The 20034-nt window shown below is 40.1% G+C and overlaps 3 protein-coding genes across 3 annotated transcripts in view; 1 reads left to right on the top strand and 2 right to left on the bottom strand.

The window, feature by feature from the left end:
* LOC109044391 (cytochrome P450 4V2) overlaps window positions 1-8009 on the bottom strand; it is a 43145-nt gene extending 35136 nt beyond the window's left edge. The window contains exons 1-6 of the mRNA XM_019062096.2: window positions 7391-8009; window positions 6329-6514; window positions 5957-6029; window positions 5348-5474; window positions 3843-3900; window positions 2714-2814 (exon numbers count right to left, since the gene is read on the bottom strand). Coding sequence (XP_018917641.2) covers window positions 2714-2814; window positions 3843-3900; window positions 5348-5474; window positions 5957-6029; window positions 6329-6514; window positions 7391-7406 — 561 coding nt within the window. The 5' untranslated portion in view covers window positions 7407-8009. The remainder of the gene's footprint in view (window positions 1-2713; window positions 2815-3842; window positions 3901-5347; window positions 5475-5956; window positions 6030-6328; window positions 6515-7390) is intronic.
* Window positions 8010-8232: 223 nt separating this feature from the next.
* Window positions 8233-9839, bottom strand: LOC140225273 (uncharacterized). The gene is made up of 2 exons (XM_072303553.1): window positions 9612-9839; window positions 8233-8435 (listed from the first exon to the last, which is right to left on the bottom strand). The coding sequence occupies exons 1-2, from the start codon at window positions 9802-9804 to the stop codon at window positions 8233-8235; spliced, it is 396 nt and encodes a 131-aa protein (XP_072159654.1). The 5' UTR covers window positions 9805-9839.
* A 5843-nt stretch (window positions 9840-15682) lies between these two features.
* Window positions 15683-19313, top strand: LOC109044442 (cyclopropane-fatty-acyl-phospholipid synthase). The gene is made up of 2 exons (XM_019062163.2): window positions 15683-16160; window positions 18652-19313. The coding sequence occupies exons 1-2, from the start codon at window positions 15683-15685 to the stop codon at window positions 19311-19313; spliced, it is 1140 nt and encodes a 379-aa protein (XP_018917708.2).
* Window positions 19314-20034: the final 721 nt, after the last annotated feature.

Below are 20034 nucleotides of genomic sequence, written 5' to 3'. Positions count from 1 at the left end.
CTCGAATCTGGTGCGATATTTTTCTTTGTAAATAATGCTACTCTTAATCGAATTTTCCCATTTCAGTGTATTTTTTCCCTTGGTAAATCATACTTTTAATTTTAGCTAATTTCAATTGCTAATTTTAATTACTAATTTTAAATTAATTTCAGTTACTAGTACTCCATGCTCATGGATCCAATAATCCCGTAGGGATAATTACGTATTATGATAAATTCCCGCAACCTTCATGTATAAATAAAGGCCTCTATGTTAGTGCAAGACAAAAAAAAAAACAAAAGACAAATTTTTTGATCCTGTTTTATTTCGTTCTTGACGTCATTGCAATTCATGCTTACGCTGCTTATGCGAATTCATATGAATTCCAGCAATTAAAATGTGTAAATTTTTGTAAAAAAAAAAAAAAATTTTTGGATCGAACTCCCCCATTAAATGGTAGAAAGCACGACTTAACAAGCTTCTTTCTTATGTTACATGCACAATGATAATTCGAGAGGACGACCAAATCCGTGAAACCAGGGCAGCTCCAGGCGCAAGTGGATCCTTCAGCGGGACACGCAGTCAGCTCCAAATCCCTATCCCAGCCACGACGGGCACACAGGCGCCATAACTACTCGCAGGCCGCCGACGACAACCTGGCCAAGCGGCAACACAGCTCACAGGTCCGGCCCCATAACCGACACCGTCCCTGCTTGAGCGACACTGTCCTGGCACGACTTATCCCGCGAGATGTCCACGTCTCACGCATCTCACAGTCTACAGAGCCCAGTTCACACCGCCGGTCAACGACGCCGCCCAACGACGTCATTCCAACGCCGATCGCGCTTGTCTGCGCCACCCTCTCCAACCTGCGCAGCACCGATCGCTGACCACCCGTTGACGGCATGCGGCACGGCATCCACTACGAGCAAGCACACGTCCGCACGCCCAGCCTGGTGTTGACAGACCGACAGCCATAACCACAGGAACGAGCCACCCACAGCGGAAGCGGTGCCACCCTAGCCCTTGGCTCTCAAGTCGACGACATCACCAAGAAGACCTATGCCCTAGCTGACTGCAACCCCAAGGAGGACCACAAGCGCCGAGAGCAGCCCCCGCACACGGACGAGGAAGTCCGATCACGAGCAACAAAACTTAATTTTTTTTGCAAAAATCAACCGCCCAATCAATGTAACCCCCCCCCCCCCTCTTCAATGACCCCTTTTAGAATAAGCAGAGAACTTCGAGCAGACAACGGAGGGAGGGTTCTCGACAGGGCGAAAGTGAAGTAAGAGAGTAAAAAACAGAGCCCCTAACACCTCGCGGGCGAGCGGACCACGGAGACCGCCATGCCACCGGCGCACGGCACCCGCGCCGCGGCCGTCGCCACCGCCAAAAGTCGCCATCCCCCTTTTACGAGCGCCGCAAGCGCCGCTCTGGTTAAGGCGGGCGGGGTATAACGATCGGATCATGGGGCGATGGCGATTTCGGCGAGGGCGATAGCCGCGGAGCGGGGGCATTGCCCCGGCTTGCTGAAGTCCCCGGATTTCCCACGAAAACTCCGCCTGAGCATAGTGTGAACGGCCACTAACTCAAAACATCAGGCCAGCGCGCCGTGCTACCGCGCCGGATTTCGGACAAAACAGCGATTTCCAACACCCTGCAAGCGGGCAAATCTACCGTTTTGTCAGAGGTCCGGCGCGATAGCATGGTTTTCCGCTGAACGTGGAAATCCGTAAACATACAGTGCCGGAAACGAGAAACAACAGCTAAGGACTTTCAGGAGGGTCCCATGGTAAGCTCGACCGCGATTCCACCTTCAAAGTTTAGTAGTCTCCGAGGTGTCACCCAAGCTGCTCCTCACTGCGTCAAGCCCAAAACTCAGTGCGACCCTCGCCTTGTCGAGAACCCCTTCCCCCCTTTTCGTTGAGTGATTGTTGTCGAGTTTAGAGTTGAGAGTTTAGATTAGAGTGTTGAGTAATAAGTAGTTATCAGATCATTTGAGTTGTAGAGTCTGTCAAATAAAATCATCCATTTTAGTAGTCCATCCAGCGTATCTTAGTCCTTTCATCTATCCTGAGTCGTCGACCTGTGTAGGTGGTAAGACCCCCATATCTACTAATACGAGTCCCGTGGAGCTCATCCATCAATCCACGGTGGTGGAGGCAAAAGATCGCCCCAAAGGAGAGAGGTAGTTGGGAGTAGAGTGCCCTTTTGGCCCTACCCGCAGCGACCGTTATACCCAGCAGTTAGTTATACATCTTGACATTGCTAAGGTAGCCGCTGTAGCGGGCAATTTAGCATTACATATGTTCTCGCACACTTTCTTCACATCCAGAATGTTAAGTCAACTTCACTTTTTTTCGGTGTATGTTTGTATGTTACATATCGTCCTATCTCCGGTTCTGGAAGGGACTTCCTTGAGGGCTCCTATGCTGTCGTGCTAAGGAAGAACGCCGTATGAACACTCGAGAGTTGCCAAATTTCCCTCGATAAAATGTGTATTTTTGATGACATTCATGAGCATTTCGCCTTGAAATTTTCAGATATTTTAGATTAAACTGCGTACAAAATTGTCTGAAAATTTTGGAAAAAAATATTCATTTATTTCCCAGTAACGGTTTTTATCGAAGGAAACTTGGCAACTCTCGAATGTTCATACGGCTTTCTTTCTCAGCCCGGCTATATGACGTCATTGGCCAATTCGGTTTTATGAAAGTGTTAAGATACTCACCGCCATGAGCGTCTCGTTAACCTCTGCAATAACTCGATCTTTCGTCAAGACTCCTTTATCCACTTTATCCAGTAAGATATTTATGTAGATTTGTGGATTTCCTGCAATCATAGTATGAAATGACTTTTCAATAGCAAAACCACACAGACACTTAATTCACTTTGTAAAGTTTCAAATTTTCTATTTCATTGTATTTTCGTGCAGTAAAATCTGCAACAGTTATGTAACAATACTCAAAACTTCGTATAGAAATGTGGACCAGTCCCTGCCCCTATTCTTGCCTTCTGCTCTAGACGATTTTTAGGCGATATTTTCGAATTTTTGTGTCTGCCTTAAGGAATATCCATCATCTTTACTTTCAAGATATTTTTGTTACTTCAAATTGTATACATGACAAACTGTACCCATTTTTTAGCTTAAACTTATTTCTAATTATTTCTTTCCCAATTATCGTTTGGCATCTTCACGCATAGACAGAAATTTGTTCAAATTGTGAGGGAGATCAGAACCAGAAGTAGGATCATTATCCGTTTCAATAATAAGTGCACGATGGCACGATAAATGACAAGTGCACGATGGTACGTAATACTAAGTGCTCGATGGTACGATAATAGAAAATGCACGATGGTACGTAATACTACGTGTACGATGGTACGAACGAAACCAAAAGAGACATAAAGATCTTCGAGTGGAGACGGTTGCTCTTGTAATCCAGGCCTGCGCGCAAGGTCTATGAAAATGCATATATATGAGGAATGCAAGAACTTTCCTAAATTGTCTCTAAAAGAGATTTAATCCGGAGAAACGAGGCAATGTTGGAATGCTCATACGGCGTTGGGCCTTTTAAACTCTATCATTCGATGCCGCGATTATTTTAACGCGACTTCGAATAATCGCGCCGATCACAGTGCGGCCGGCGTTAAACGCATATTAGCGCCTACAAGACTCTAGGAATACTTCACGCATTACGCCAAACAGTGCGGTCGGAGGTAAGCCAATTTTAGCGCCTACAAGACTGCATGAATACTTCTCGCATTGCGCCAAACGCTGTGCATCGATTGCAGCGCGGTTATTCATACATGTACTTTCATTTGTTAAAACATGTAGACAATTTTATTTCCATCCTTACCCGCATGCCTATTTTCCTCTCTGAGCTCTTGTTTCTTTTTGATATGCACCTCCAACATCTGAAATGAAGTAAAATCAGACCGTCGTATTCTGCAAAAAAACATTTCGATAGCCAAAGTGCGAAACTACGAACCTCCGTTCGCGACGTTGTAGACTTCCTGTCTTACTTTATTTTTTCTTCGGAAAACTAGTCAACTAATTTCTTGGAAGCTTCCTTGATTTTTCCTCTGTGTAAAAAGAAAAAAAAAAACTTGTGTCACACTATCAAAGCTAGCCATCAAAATATCAAGGTTGGGTGTTGTGATTGACTTATTCGATGACTTGGACCAATCACAGCACTTGACCTTGACATTTTGATGGAGTATTTTGATAGTGTGACGAAGGTTTATGCTTAAAATAATTTCAATCTGTGAAGTTGGCTTGTTTCTCTTCGTGAAAATACATAATAGGAGCCGTCATTGACACCGCAATGGCAATACGTGGTTTCGCACTTTAGCTATCAATTTTATATATATTTAGTTATCTGAGGCTCGGGTGTATCATCACTTGATAATAAGGTTTTACTTCTACTGGCGCACAGTAGATTGCGTCAATCAGAGGGCGGACATAAAATGTTTGACTAAAACTGCAAATTTTGATGTTTATTCTGTCACATTTTAAATTTTAAGGGGTGCTTCTAGAAGAGAATTTCACGAGGAAACCAACGGAACTACTTTTAAAATCTTGAAGTTTTGTATAAACGGAGTTATAAGCTTTTAAAGTATCCAAATTTTGTCTGGCCTCTCCTATGGACTCGATCCACTGTGCGGCGGTTAAAATTTAGCAGGAACTTATACGAACAGTATACGTACTTATCAGATTTTATCCAGAGATTATTTTTCCAAAATTCCCCAATAGGTGGAGGATCCTTAAAAACAGACTTAACTTCATCCAGAGGTTTGCTTCGTGAAAGAGGGGGATCTAGACCTAAATTAAATTGGCCGTAGTAATCAATCCATGTGAGTGACTCGACTTATCCAGAGATGTCAAATTTTAAGTTGACTTTCATCGGCCTACATAATCAGCCTCAACTTCAAGGTCGCCTTGCTGTGCAATTAAATGTGTATATTTTATACGGGTTTAAATGCGGCAAAGTGCTATTTTCTAACAGCATCTGGTAACAATTCTCTGGTTTTTAGCAGTTTAGTCAATTTTTGTATCGGTTGAAGGAGAGCGTAAAATTACTCATTATAATTTCGAAGTTTGTACCTTTAAGAAGACAAACTAGAATTTTCAATAGCCTTCTCTCAAAATTACGTATTGAACCGAAAAATCCAAACCAGCACAAATCTAGCTTGTTTTAAAACTTACATTACGGTATTTTGTCCCGAAATTTTTAGCATATACATCTTTATCCCCCGGTATTAATGATTTTGGTTTGACTGTTTGTGGCGTTTTTCTCCGACAATAGCCACGTATGGGTTGTAGCAGCATGAATCTACCTTAGACAAAAAATGAAAAGTTTACCCTCTGAACAAAGTTGTAATGTTCGCTTATTAATTGGTCTATAATTTTTTGCTTTCCTAAAAGCTTGTAGATAAAATCTGGCCAGAGCAAAGGAGAAAATGCGCGCTCGAACATCATTTCAAACAATCTGTAAGGCAAGCAAAACAATATGTTATTTTTAAGGATTTATTTGATTCGTCAGAAGCATGCATTCACCGAGTAATCTTGATTGGAATTTTTTTAATTAATGAGACTGTACACAACATTAAAAATAGTCTAAAAAACATTCATAATTCCACTTTTTATTTCACCATTAACGTTAAGCCGTACGTAAAGCAATTAGCGTACTTAAATGAAACATAATGAAAAGAAGACAATCATCATGCGAGCACGCTTCAGCTAATGAATGTCTGAAACACCTTGTGTGCATGTATTTCACAAGAAGCGCCACTCAGATTAGTGATTCATAACCTACCATTCACATTGAAATCGCCATTCAAGTCACTGTAACAGAGCTTTCAAATTCATGATCTTGACTGTTGAAAGCAGTTAATTACTAAAAACTACAATTTCAAAATTTTAAGGAACAACTTAACACAGCTAATATTTTACTCGAAAATGTCAACTTACTCTGTCATTGCTAAGGACATACGGCCGGTTGGGTCGTTTTCTTGAACACCGATTCGAGCTTGAACCATGTTATCTGAAATAAAAACATTATATTTATTCATAACTACAGTTTTACAAATGCCTTTAAAATGATCATTAAGTCATAAGGTAATAGATACTTCGTACCATGTCTTTATGCAAGACAAATTAACATTAAAATTAATAAAAATATGTGCTGATTGTTAAGAAACATATGTGTGACCATCTCACATGCAGTCGCGCGCTCATAAGTTTATGTTCGTGGGTGTCCATTATTTTTGACGAGGTAACCTCAGTAAACAAATAAAATTATTGGCGTTTCTTCCGGGATGGAAGAGGACGGTTTGAACTCACCGGAAATCAAGTCGATGGTGCACAAATGGACAGGTACGAATATATCAAACTCATCGCTGTTTTCATATTTCTCCAGTCGGTCAACGAAAGCTCTGGTGTGGTAAGTAAAATTATCGTCAAAGAGTGACAAGATGTTGGACCGAAAACCTGGATTCACTATATTCCGAATTGTGCGCCATTCGGTTCCTGGAGTAAAGTAAAACAGATAGGTTGCAACGATATAAGTATATCATAAAAAAATTGCAGGTTCAGATCCAAACCTAGAAATCCACAACGTTAGGTATCGCTCCATTTCTCCCGATAAAATATTTATCTTTGACGAATCTTTTTTAAAAAGCCAATTTATTCATCGTTGAATCGTAAGAAAAACATTCACAATTTTCTCACGAAAGTCGTTTTATAATTAAAGAAGTTTAACTATGTGCTCTTCCTCAGCACCGCAGAAAAATTAGCTATCTTGAAAGTTGGCAACGCTGTTTTCTCTCCATTTAATTGGACTGCATTTTGCAATTTGGACCTACAAATTCCGGCTCGGTTTAAAAACAACGTATGTGCCATTAGTTTCCCAATGCACATAAGTGTTTTTTCAGATGAGTCAGAATTTATAGCCTTGCTGAGGCAGCCTTTCTCCCTAGAATCGATATATTCAATGCATTTTAAAGGAGTATTAACAGTATTGCCAACTTGCAAATTGTCTCCGGGCAGAAATTAAAATCGATACAATGCCACGCCATATATACCTAGGTCATCAACCCAACGCAAGTATGGTGATTATCAGAGATTCAGTTTTTTTTAACAATTTGAGAAAGTTCCTTGATTTAGATCTATTTAGTTCCTGTATCATTTTTTAAAAGACTGACGCTCCACTTCGCTCTGCTCTGGTTTTTTTTGGTAGCGGGGGGGGGGGGGGGGAACGGCTTTGCCCCCAGGTTTTTCAGATTATTGCTGGTCCTTGAGACGATACCTACGCTTCATGTCTTTTTTGGACAAAATTATCAGAAATTACATTATATTTGGGTAAGATGTCTGGAGGTTTAAGCAGTGTTGATGTCAGGCACTTACCCGAGGCGGTGATCATAGAATTTGCAACTATTTGAAAATGATCGTAGTGGTAAAATTTGTCAATATTTTCAGAACTGGATAGAACCGCCTGAAATACGGCAAAAAATGAATACTAAGTACATACAAAGCCAAAATTTCGGCGCACTTAAGAAGTACAGAATTCAAGCAAAACTTAGAAACTTGTGAATTTTCACAAAATGTGATTTATTTTTTTCTTTTTGAGAGTCATAAGAAATTTGCGAGTGCTTTCTATACAGGGCTGAACTTATAAATGCGAATCTCGTACTGTCTACTTCGATTAATGTGGTCCAAATTGCAAGTAAAAACAGAAAAAAAAAGAAAAACCTATAAGTGAACGAAGGTGGGTGAATGATCTCGCATCTCAGATTATCGATCAAGATGTAGAAATTACCCCTCATTCTGTCTGAAACTCTCGCTGGACGGTTCTGGGCTTGCTTGCAACCGTGGCTACATTTTTGAATCTGTACTTTGGTGTATGGATGTATGAAATATTTTACTCCATTGGCTAAGAGAAAAAAGAAAGAAAAAATTGATTCCTAAACAGCTAAACGGTCCTGCGTCCGTACTATTTTGCAGGGCATCCAGAACTACAACAAAACTACTGTAAAAAAAAAAAAAAAAAAAAAAAAAAAAAACTACCCTAAATATGAATTAGAGTCACAAAATACACTATCTGATTAGATTTTTTTTTTTCTGACTTGGATTTCCTCGCAAAATAGTGCGGACCCAGCACCATTATACCACCCTGTTACAATATTCGTATCACATTTTTAATGTGTCATTTGCTTGCTTCTCGCTAACTTCTCGATGGAGAGAAAAGCTCAGGTTCGTCGATGGAACTTCTGTATATATGTGAACTGTGCAAGTAACTTCCGGTTGGATAAATCTGTCGAGTTAAGAACTATTATCCTTACATTGAGTACTTCCCGACTGCTAGTCAGCACGTGGGGCTCATTTCGCTCCCACATTCCAGAAACACCATCAGGGTACCATTTCGTCAATGTTTTCATTTTGCCGCACAGATCTGGAAATTAACCGAACATGTGTAAAAATCATAAATACAACCGTCTACATAACAGAAAACTAACATACACAACTAGAAACAATACAACTACACACACAAAACTACACAACACAACTATACAACACAACTACACAACACAAATGCACAACACAACTACACAAACACAACTACACAACACAACTACACAACACAACACATACACAACTACATAATTAGAAAAGTCGGAATTTCAATTTTGACCGTAAAACTCTGTACATATAATGTCCTATACAGAAGTTAGTAGCAGCAGCTCATTTTTCTATAAAAACGTCTATTAACCGTCTACAGAAAAGACGGAATTTCAGTTTTCACCGTAAAACTCTGTACATATAATGTCCCATACAGAAGTTAGTAGCAGTAGCTCATTTTTCTATGAAAAGAGGGCTTGAAGTTGCAAATCAATGGCCGAAGTGCGAAACCCCGTATCTTAGTTTGCAACGTTGCGGACTTCCTTTTATCTCCTAGAAAAATCAGTCAATCTAATTTCTTGAAAAAACGTCCTTGATTTTTCCTCTCTGTAAGCAGAATATTGTACATAAATTTCGAGCTATAAAGTTAGGCTTGCAACTCTTCGAAGAAATCAAAAAGGAGCGGGCATTTTGAAACACCGCAATGGCGATGCGTGGTTACACTCTTGGGCATCGATATTTTTGGGCATGAACGAGATACATTAAACTTGGAATTTGCAGCCTGCCAATTTGGAAACTCTACTGATTGAAGACTTCCTCGGTGAAAGTGCATCTTATTGAAAGTTTCTCTCGCCTGTTATACTCACAGGTGGGGAATGTGTCAACTATTTGTCAAAGGTCACTCTTCGTCATATTTGAAATCATTCTTCTTGGAAACTGCAAATCTCGGCATACGCCCTTTCATGAAAGAAGTACTTGATTTATTCAGCCCTATCTTTGCATAATGAGCTTGATGAGGAAAGAGGTGACTTTTCCTGAACTAATGTGGTATTTCTGCAGCATGGTCTTACATTTATGAGCTGTCCCTTAACATCCCACATTTTTCGTTTTGTGAAATTTTGAATTTTTCTGAAGTCCTTGAACCCCCCCCCCCCCCAATATAATATAAGATATATAAAGATAGTGCAATGGAAAAAAGTAGGAGAAATTTCCAAGCAAATACACTTACTTGTCCTTGATATTCCAATTAAGATATAGTCGCCACCAATAAATGGTAGAGAAATAGGTCCAGGTAAAGATGCCATGAATGCGTAGATTTTACGATGTTTCCATCGCCGATACAGCGCACGGATAGCAAAGATACCAATCAAGCAAATCCATAAGATATGCGAGAGTTTTAACTGCTGAATACCGATGTCCATATTGACTTTATGACCTGAAGCAAAAAGAGAGAGGTACCTGGATGCTGGCTGACACGAGTATAATGGTGATCAGAAATGACCAAGGAGGGGAAATGTCTCGGCTTAAATTTCATACAATTTAAAAGGGCCTACTAAATTTCTTAAAATTTGAAAGTTTTAAATATTTTTCAAAATTAATAAATATCATACCTCCCGCGCAACATTCCAAATGATCTTCTTGCCTATGCACCAGTGTATGTTAGTATGATGTTGTTCCGATAAAATATTTAGGTTTTCAAGGGGATTTAATTTATCATAACAAATATTAGAAAAGCAAATCTAATAGATCTGCCATTTTAGACTTTAAAATGACCTAATTTGATTGACCAAAATCTAAAATTTTGTTCGTTTAGACGTAATGGGTGATTTTGGACGAAAATATCAAATTCCGAGTTAAAAATCAACACCTCAAGATTAAGGATCAGGTCGATTTTCCTTGTTTTGTTTTTTTTATCTATTTCAAATTCAGAATAATGCATTAAACATGATTCATGGAAATTCGTAGATACTGAACAAATAATTTTTGGTAAGACATGCTTAAAAAATTGCTGCAAGCTATTTTTGGATAAAAGACCAATAGACAAAGCCTCTTTATAACAAGAAAAAAATAGAAAAAACTCAATTTTTTTGCAAAAAGTGCCGACCGATACGTTTATGAGTCAAAATTAAAATTCATGCAGCCAGTTAAAGGTAAACATTCAAATATTTATCAAAGCAGTATGTTTTCCTACCGGGCAAGGGTGTTTGCGATAACGTTACTTTTGTTATTAACATTCAGACACATTTTTTGCAGCCCATTCAGCAATCATCCTTTCCGAGCGGGTTAATAGGTGAGGTCTTGATGGTAAATATATAATTTTCGTCAACTGTTCAATTTTTTTTTCGCTTCGCAACGCAGGCGTGACACAATAAAATTAAAATAAAAAAGATGAGCACGTAAAATGTATGATTGTTTTAAATGTAAAATTTTTTCGCGTAAAAATTCAAGTTTTTAAGATACACTTACCAAACCTAATGTCTCCAGCGTTCAAGTAAAAAAATAAAGCTTACACATGGCGCTAGTACGAACAATTACACTGAAGTCGGTGATCTGCTCGATTGGTAGTTGATTCGCTTCAAAGAGCATAACTGTTTCTCACATCAGATCATCAAAATACATTTTTTCTGGGTGTAGCCCGCAAATACACTGAGCTTAGCATTAAATTAGATAGTAACCATAAGATAGAACCATCCTGCTGCGCTGAAGAAGAACGCTGTATAAACATTCAGGTGTTGCCAAATTTCCTTCGATAGAATACGAATTCACCGGGGCATTTGTGGATATGTTTCTTCCCATTTTTCTGAGAGTTGTAATCAAAATTTAATTGAAAGTACCTGAAAGTCTCCAAGATATATTTTCATAACTTTCCTCAAGAACAAACATTTAATCCGGGGAAATTGGACAACATTTGGATGTTCATGCGGTGTTTTTCCGTAGCTTGATAGTATTATAAATCCTTGTTTTTTTTTCCAAACTGGTCGCCTCTTGATCGCGTGGAGCGATTGGAGTATATCGAACGTCTCTTGCTGTTCCAAAATTCCTATCTTAGCAGAGCTATCTATCGAATAAGAAAGTTCAATAAATCGGCGTTCGATAGATTATTTACAATCAAATGTCAACCATTGTTGCCAGGGAGTGCTGGAAAATCAGCTCTTTTTCCATGTAACTCCATGTAAAAATATCATTTCTCACAACCTGGCAACTGGTACGATTTCGCCGAACCGATTTGGAGGATAATATGACTTGAAATACCATCATTTTTTCCTCTAATGTCTCTATTGTTAGCTTTTGTCGAACAAAAATAAGAAGTCTGTCCCAAGGAATACGGCTTGAGAATCACGAGAAGCACATCCGGAAAGTTTGAAGTTCAATCTTATTTTACAATCTTCAGGGGAAATTTCGAAGTTTAAAAGTGAATTTTTTCAAAATCGATTTTTGAGCAAACGAGACATTTTTGTTCTTTAAAGTTCTCCCAAAAATCCCTCTCTCAAAATTCCAAGCACCCCCCCCCCCCCACAAAAAAAACCTCCATAAATATGATTTTGTTTCGTCGAGGTCAGAAGTGCGCTTATTGTGTGAAGGAACATCACAGAGATGTGTAAGTGCCAATTTTTACGCGATTTCATTCATAAGTTTCGTCGCAGTCAAGAAAAAACAATATTTTGACTTAAGCTTCGAGAGGTTGTAGATTTGAAGGGGGGGGGGGGGGGGGTAGAAAAACGTTGCAGAAAAAAATAGTCTAATTTGTTATCAAAATAATCGATTTCGAAAATATTCGCGTTCAACTTTAGGACACCCTGTGTAATGCGGAAACGACAAAATTCGATACAGTTGAGCCGACCTAGAAAGACTTATCGCGATTCCCGCATGAGCCGTAGAAAGGATGGATTTATACGTAAAACAGGGCTCACGTTGACATTGAGATACATCCTTACATCGGACATATCATGGAAACATTAATAACACACACGCATATTTTTCATGCTCTGGGTTAACTTGATAGGTATGAGTTTGTGACCTCTTTTTCACTCGCATCTCTTCCTCACAGGATTATACTGTGAAAATGTTTTCAAGAGAATAGGCAGCTAGTGAGTTTCTCTGTCCTGAGGAGTGAGATTTTTTATAATTATTAATTTCAATTACTTTGAAACGAGGCGTGTGTCGACGGTGAAATTACCAGATCACTTATCTCTTTGCGGTGTTTAAAAATCTCCGCTCCTACTTTATTTTTTTAAAGGAGAAAAAATTAATAAAAATTATTGAAATTTTCACACAGTTTTCTTCGCACAGAGAAGAATAAACAAAGACTTTTTCAAGAATTAACTTTGAGTAGTTTTCCAATTAAAAAATAAGGTATGACAGGAGGTCTACAACGTCGCAAATTGATGTGGTCTGGTACTTTTACCGTCGATGTTTATAGCCATAAAAGCGGGAATCTTCATTGCATCTAAGCATTTTGCAATCATATTTATTTTCTGTGAGGAGCAACCGAAACATTTAGCCGTTTTTAACATCTTTTCACATTATTCCGCTTGACAACAGAAAATTCACAAAAAAATATATGAACATGAAGGGTTCCTCGTTCTTTCAATGTTAATATTAAAATGATTGCACAATCTTCTACAAGGCAATAGAGATTGCCGCTTTTAGAACAGTACGCCTCAAATGAATACTCTTCAATGAAAAAACTATATAGCCGGCTCAGGAATTAAAACCGCTCATGGTTAGGAGAAGGAAGTATTGAACTCGATAAGCTTGAATAAAAAATGCAACAGCAGGCTCGCTCATGCATTTTTTCCTCGAGCCTCAATCAAGATCGAGTGGTTTTCGTGGAAGCTGTGGTATTCTTAGCGGAGTAACGTCTGGTAAAATATCAACATTTTTAGCCTCATGCGGATTGCATTTCGAGCACTAAATTTTTTTGCGCCAAATCTTCTGCGTAATACATCTGGAGAGATATTAGCTTTAGCACGACTTTGCAGGCGGATTAAACCGCGGTATCGATGATGTGTACTATAACGCATAGTAACCGTATGTTTATCTGATATTGTATGTAACTGTTCTGACTAAGGAAATTGAAATTTTAGGATCTTTGGCGTTATGGTTAAGCTATTCAAAAGACTTGACATTACATTGACTAAGCTCAGTGTTGCAACGATATCGTTAGTAACTTAGATTTTAATTTTTTTTTCGAGGATCAGACACAGGGCCCTTTGTAATCCCCCTTTTTCAACTGAAAGATTCTCCTCAGACCTCCCACTGGCCCATATTGTGTTTGGGCGGACCTACTCAACCTCAAAAAAATGAAAATGAAAGTGCTGAATGAACATCAAAGGCTTCTTATAATAAATTGAACTGGTGCTCAACTCTAACAACCAAGCAATGCCCGAATTGATTTTGGTCTTATTTAAAAGACCAAGGAAACGGAAATAAAAAAGGATCAAAATAAACTTAACTGCATTGACATAATACTCTCAGTTAGGTATGTCATTCAGTTTAAACGTACATATTATAACAAATTCCTTTGGTTTTATTCGAAAAAAAAAAATGCATCAATGCTTGATCGAACTTCATAATTAACGCCCATTTCTTTTCTGATATGCTCTTTTTCCTCACAAAAACCGACCAATTTGAAGGTAATATGACACAAAAATAATTTCTGATTTATGATCTAATGGAAAAGACCATGGTATTGAAGCAGAAATGTTCAAAGCAGTCAGTCACCTGAGAAATGAAACACATAAAATAAGTCACTGTATAATAAAACATCATACCTAAAAATAATGCATAACGCCTAACGCCTGAGGCGCGAAGTGCGTAGGGGGGTTGGACTGCGAGGCGGTCAGGGGGCACGCCCGCCCTCTAGTTTCTCTATTAATAGCCATATAATTGGTGCTAGATTCGATTGAATGTGTAATTCTTCAAAAATCAGATCGCATACCATCGGCGCGGCGTGCTTTGCGATTTATCGATTCATCTGCCATTTAAACCTGTGGAAAGGATCGATGGACAGAATAATCGATAATGGATTCTTTACCACAGGTTCAAACGAAGATATAATCGATCATTCACGCCTAGCCTCTGTCGCATACCTACCCTCAGAAATAAATGATCAGGAGATATCGATTCCGCGAGCTTCAACCAGAGGAAATATTTTTAGAGGCTCCGCGTTTTTAATCCAAATTATGAAATCAGGTGGGTTACGTCTGAAGTTTAACATATTTTTTCATTCAATGATGTTCGAGGTGGAAAGAAGGATGAATGGGTTTTAGAGTGAAGTCGTAAAAAGTGTATCTTCAATGCGACGATTAAATCCTCAAGCCTGTTTATTTTTTTAAGCTAGAATTTACTTATCAACATCTTTTTCGTACATTTTACATTTCAGTGAGGAAATTTAAGTGAATTCATTCACTCGATCAGGACTGAAAAATAAAATTGTATTCGTTGACATTTATTTATGTTTTTATTACTATTTTTTAAAATAAGTTTTTCTACCAGATTATCGATTCATTGAACTTAATATTCCTTACATCAGATAGGAACCTATTTTTTACCCGCACTCGATGACCTTGCATTAAACTATTTGGTTTTCGTAGCAGTCAGTGTAATTCAATAACTCCCAGTCTCTCTGATTGTGAGTCTCATCAAAGTTTGATCACCGATCAGTGTTCGTGATTCAGCCATTGGTATCGGGTCATCTTCGTGAGGTAATGCTCTTCCAAATATCAGGGCCGTACTCCGTACTCATAGTCGCTCCTTAAACAACTCTCTCCCATACTGCCGTGCTAAGTAAGACCACCGTATGAGCCGTCAAACGTTGCCAAGTTTCCTTCGATAAAAACCGAATTTACTGGGAAAATTAGGAATACTTTTCCCCCAAAATTTTTAGGCAATTTTGTACGCAAATTAAATCGAATTGATTTAAAATCAAAATAAGAAGGCTGCCCCCTAAAAACTAAGACTGCTGTCGTAACTAGCACCAGCTAGCCACCCAGCTGCCACCACCTAGCTGCTGTCATTAAGGCACCTAGAAAGCTGATCATAGTCTCGTTTAAAAGATGAACTCATTTTTTCTATTCTATTGATTGCCACATTTACCTACTTCATTTGGTCAAAATTTGCAAAGTTATGAAAATTTTCATTATCTTTTTTCTTTCTTAGGAGGACTGTTGGTGACAGACGAAAGAATCTCAGCACACTAAAGGAAACGCAAACGAGGATTACCAATATTTTCTCGACGAAGCATCTGATCCAAACGCGAAATATAACTGAACATATTAAATTTGCGCACGACCGAAGATGAGAATGGAAAACGATGTATGGTACAAAACCGTCGAGGATCTTTTATCAAAGGCCGACGTCAAGATCAACGGCTCCCGCCCTTGGGACATCCGCGTAAAGAACCCCGGCTTCTTCAAACGTGTCTTGAGTGAGGGCTCCTTGGGTCTTGGCGAGAGCTTCATGGATGGCTGGTGGGAGTGCGAAAGACTGGACGAATTCTTCTACCGAGTCCTGAAGCACCGCGTTCAAGACCACGTTCCTCAACGGTGGTCTGACGTCTTCCGTCTGTTGGTGGCAAAGCTCTTCAACTTGCAGTCTGTAAGCCGCGCTTTAAAGGCGTCCGACGTGCACTACAACTTGGGTAACGACCTTTTCAGTCGGATGCTAGACCCGTACATGATGTATTCTTGCGGATATTGGGAGGGTGCAACCACGCTGGGAGAAGCGCAGGAGAATAACCTGCGGATGATTTGCGAGAAACTTCGGCTTGAGCCAGGTATGTGATACAAAGATATGGACGTATTTACTCTAAAAGGAACTAGGTTCAGTGTTTAAAACTCACCTTTAAGTTTTCAGAGCCATGCGGCGCATTAAGTTCAATTTTTAGGCGCCATTGTAGATTTTTTAGGGGCCAAATTGACTTTTTGCCTATTTATTACGGCGCATTTAGTGAAAAGTTAGACGCAAGATGTTTTCGTAACAGAACTAGTAAGTAGCTGTAATTTGGGGAAGACAAAAGCACAAGGGATGAAATCGTGAAGAATAGAAAAAGCTTTCACTCGTAGTGCTGAAAATTTCGAATGATCACCTAATCTGAAAATTCAGATTTTTAGGGGGCAATTTTTAGGGGCCACGTTGGCGCAGAGCCTTCATTTTTTAGGCGCATTTGGCGCGTTGGTGCCTATGAGTTTCGAACACTGACTAGGTTGCACGCAAACCCTTGAATTTTGATTGATTACTTCTCATCGTGCACAGAAAAGTCAGTGAAAAGTTAAAATTTTGTTCTAATTTACTTCTTTTTTCTTCTTTTCTTTCTTTTTTTAAAAAAAAAACTAGATAATTTTGAACTTTTTAATCTCAACTTTTGCCAACAATAGAAAGTATTCGCAATGAATTGCTAGGCTCAATATACGAGCATTAAGCCGCGCAATACGCGTTCCCTCATCAAAATTCCATAAGGACAAGCTCAAATGTAATACCTACTATGCTTTCAATATGTTTATAAGCATACTAACGTGATATGAGGAGTATAGTATCAGTAAAATAAGAGCGCTTTATAAGAATATAAACATTCCATTATTTTTTACAACAAATTTAGTCACCCAAAAGTATCGAAGTTAGGGTGGGAAACATCAGCACCAGTGTTATCCTTCGACACAGCAGAGGCAAATAAATACAGAGAGTAGGAAAAGTACAATGAAATTGTGGCCTCCCCTGTAAACCGTAGTAACAAGATGACAGAGTGCTGGGCTCACACTATTCTGCGCGGAAATCAGGGCCGAAAAAGTCCATAAGTTTCAAATAGAGTCAAGAATCTGAGTTCTAATGAGTATCAATGCCAGATTGTGGGGGGGGGGGGGTGGTAAGCTCAGGTAGAGGCATTGGAATATTAGACGGGGGTTACGTTGAGAGATCTGTAACGTTCTGAATCTTTTTGTCATCACAGCGTCACAATCGTCCGCGAGCCGAGCTTAAAATCCCGCAAATTCGTAGGCGGCATTGAAACTCCGTACCCTGGATCGAGATAATGGAAGGGGTCGGACAAAATGTGGAAACTTCAAAAGCTCATAGCTCCGAAAAATCAAAACTTAGAGATTTTAAAAATTAATACATCGATTTTCTCTTGAAATTCTCATCTGAAAGCATCCCTCAGTACATAAAATGTGACGAATATAAGCATCAACATTTGTCGTTTTTGTGAACATTGCCATATGTCTCACCTCTCTGATTGATTCGATCCATTGTGCGTTGTCATAGATTTTTCCAGTAGTCTAGTTTTATGCAGCTGGCTGATTGTTGAAATGTGTAGACCAATCGATAGACCAAGAAGACATAGGGAGAATGGTGCGACCCTAATGGTTGAAATGGTTGGTCCCTATAAAGGGAGAAAATGATGAACTAACTATAGGGTACGCGTCTCTCGTGGGATTCCGTTAATTAGGCTATTACCCACCTCCTTTGTCCATCGCAACCACCCACTTCCACCAATAGGATCCCTCCATTTCCCTTTTGTCTTCTTTGTCTATAAAAATACATTAAGCCGCTCTTATAGTGCAGCCTCGCGCTTGCTCGCCAGTGCCCCCTTACCCTCCCAGAGATCATCAGGCAATGGAGATGTTGCATGTGTGAGGAATTGGCAATTTGACTATTGATTCTTAGGTCAAAATTCGCAAGAAACACGATGGTGCCACTGGTTTTCTCTGAAATCATCTCCCAAGCTCAAAAAAAGCTCTCAAAGTGAGGCCAAAATGGAGGGGATATCCAACCCTACCCTGAGAGTCCACCTCTACATCAAAACAAACTCTCCATGCAAAGATAGGAAGCAAATACATTGGCAGGGTTGCCACTTTATTTGGGGACTACAAAACTGAAAACACGGCATCACTGCTAATGTATTTGCTCCCTATCTTAGCATGGAGAGAGTTTGTTTCGATGTAGAGGTGGACTCTCAAGGTAGGGTGGGATATCCCCCCCCCCCATTTTGGCCTCACTTTGAGAGCTTTTTTTGAGCTTGGGAGTTGATTTCAAAGAAAACCAGTGGCACCATCGTGTTTTTCGCGAACTTTTACATAAGAATCAACAGTCAAATCGCAAATTCCTTACACATGCAACACCTCCATTGGCACCTCCTGATCTCCTCCTCCACTCCCTGTCGCCAACCATTCACCTGAGGGACATCTCACCTTTTCTTTTTCTATTACTTTGTCTACAAATTTCAACAATCAGCCGGCAGGACATTCAACATCGTCATTTCGGCATGTTCGCAGGGATGCGGCTCCTGGACATCGGCTGCGGTTGGGGCGGCCTCTCGGAGTACGCCGCCCGGAACTACGGCGTCAGCGTTGTCGCGATCAACATCGCCAAAGAGCAAGTACGGCTCGCCAGAAAGCGCTGCGAAGGCCTGAACGTGGAGGTCCTCCTCAAAGACTACCGGGACCTGGACCCGAACGATCGCTTCGACCGGATCGTCGCCGTGGAGATGTTCGAACACGTCGGACCGAAGAACTACGGCCACTTCTTTTCCATCGTGGACCGGCACCTGACCCCGGACGGACTCCTCTTGCTGCAGGTCATCGGGTCCAGCGGAGCCTCCACGAAGGCCGACGCTTGGACCGTCAAGTACATTTTCCCGAACGCGTATCTGCCGTCCATGCAGGAGATCACGGCGGCCAGCGAGGCGTTCTTCGTCATGGAGGACTGGCACAACTTCGGGGCCGACTATGACCCGACGCTGATGGCGTGGCACGAGAGGCTGCTGGAAGCCTGGCCGGAGCTAGCGCATAAGTACGATGAGCGCTGCAAACGCATGTTCGTCTATTATCTCATGTCGTGCGCTGGGTCCTTGCGCGCTCGTAACATCCAGCTCTGGCAGGTGCTTTTCAGTCGAGGGAGAGATGGTGGGCTTCGGAGATCTCTTTCGGTGTCGTGAACGTTGTTGTTTTAAGGTGATTCGTCGAGCTCAAGTGACGTGGTCGAACTGGCATGCGATATATCTTATCGATCAGGTAAAAAATCTCGGCAGATTTTGAATATTTAGAAAAAAAAAGCACGATAGCCCCTGCGCGTGAGCCTAAAGAATCATTCTAAATCCAATCGGCAAAATCGGCAAAATTCACAGAAATGAAAGCAGAATAGTGCTTACAAAAAACCTCGCATTCGATTCAGCTATCGATGTCTGTATCAAACGCGAGGTTTTTTTCCAAACACTATTCTGCTTTCATTTCTCTAAATTTTGCTAATTTTTGGGTTAAGATTGATTCTTTAGGCTCTAGTACAGGGCGTATCGTCCTTTTTTTTTTACTAGAAATTTAAAATCTGCCGAGATTTTTTACTTAATCAATGTGATATATCGCATGCCAGTTCGACCACGTCATTTGAGCTTGACGAATCACCTTAACTCTCTTCATACTCTCTTCAACCTACCTCTTTAGGCCTTGTTTCCACAGGATGTTTCATGGGATTTGTACCAGGGGAAAAGCTCACTTGCGAGGTTGGGAAAAATATTGAGTTGGTCAATGATAATCACAGCACCAACGAAGAGTCCTTGTGGAGTCCCAGGAACGACTTAAAAAGAAGAGGGATACATTTTGTTGTGTTGCTTAGCAGGAAAAAAGCCCATAAGTCTCATTCCTGCGATTCGAACTTGGAAA

This window comes from Bemisia tabaci, chromosome 8, assembly GCF_918797505.1.
Source record: "Bemisia tabaci chromosome 8, PGI_BMITA_v3".
In the NCBI taxonomy this organism is placed as follows: Eukaryota; Metazoa; Arthropoda; class Insecta; order Hemiptera; family Aleyrodidae; genus Bemisia; species Bemisia tabaci.
Note: the sequence above shows the minus strand (reverse complement) of the source record. Positions and strands in the feature narration are given on the sequence as shown.

What these genes read in the sequence shown, in the direction of transcription:
- LOC140225273 (XM_072303553.1), bottom strand. Translation starts at nt 9,804, where the DNA reads ATGGACATCGGTATTCAGCAGTTAAAACTCTCGCATATCTTATGGATT. An exon ending in AATTGGAATATCAAGGACAA is followed by an intron (nt 8,436 to 9,611) that starts GTAAGTGTATTT and finishes GTTAATTTCCAG; the next exon opens with ATCTGTGCGGCAAAATGAAA.
- LOC109044442 (XM_019062163.2), top strand. Translation starts at nt 15,683, where the DNA reads ATGAGAATGGAAAACGATGTATGGTACAAAACCGTCGAGGATCTTTTA. An exon ending in GAAACTTCGGCTTGAGCCAG is followed by an intron (nt 16,161 to 18,651) that starts GTATGTGATACA and finishes GCATGTTCGCAG; the next exon opens with GGATGCGGCTCCTGGACATC.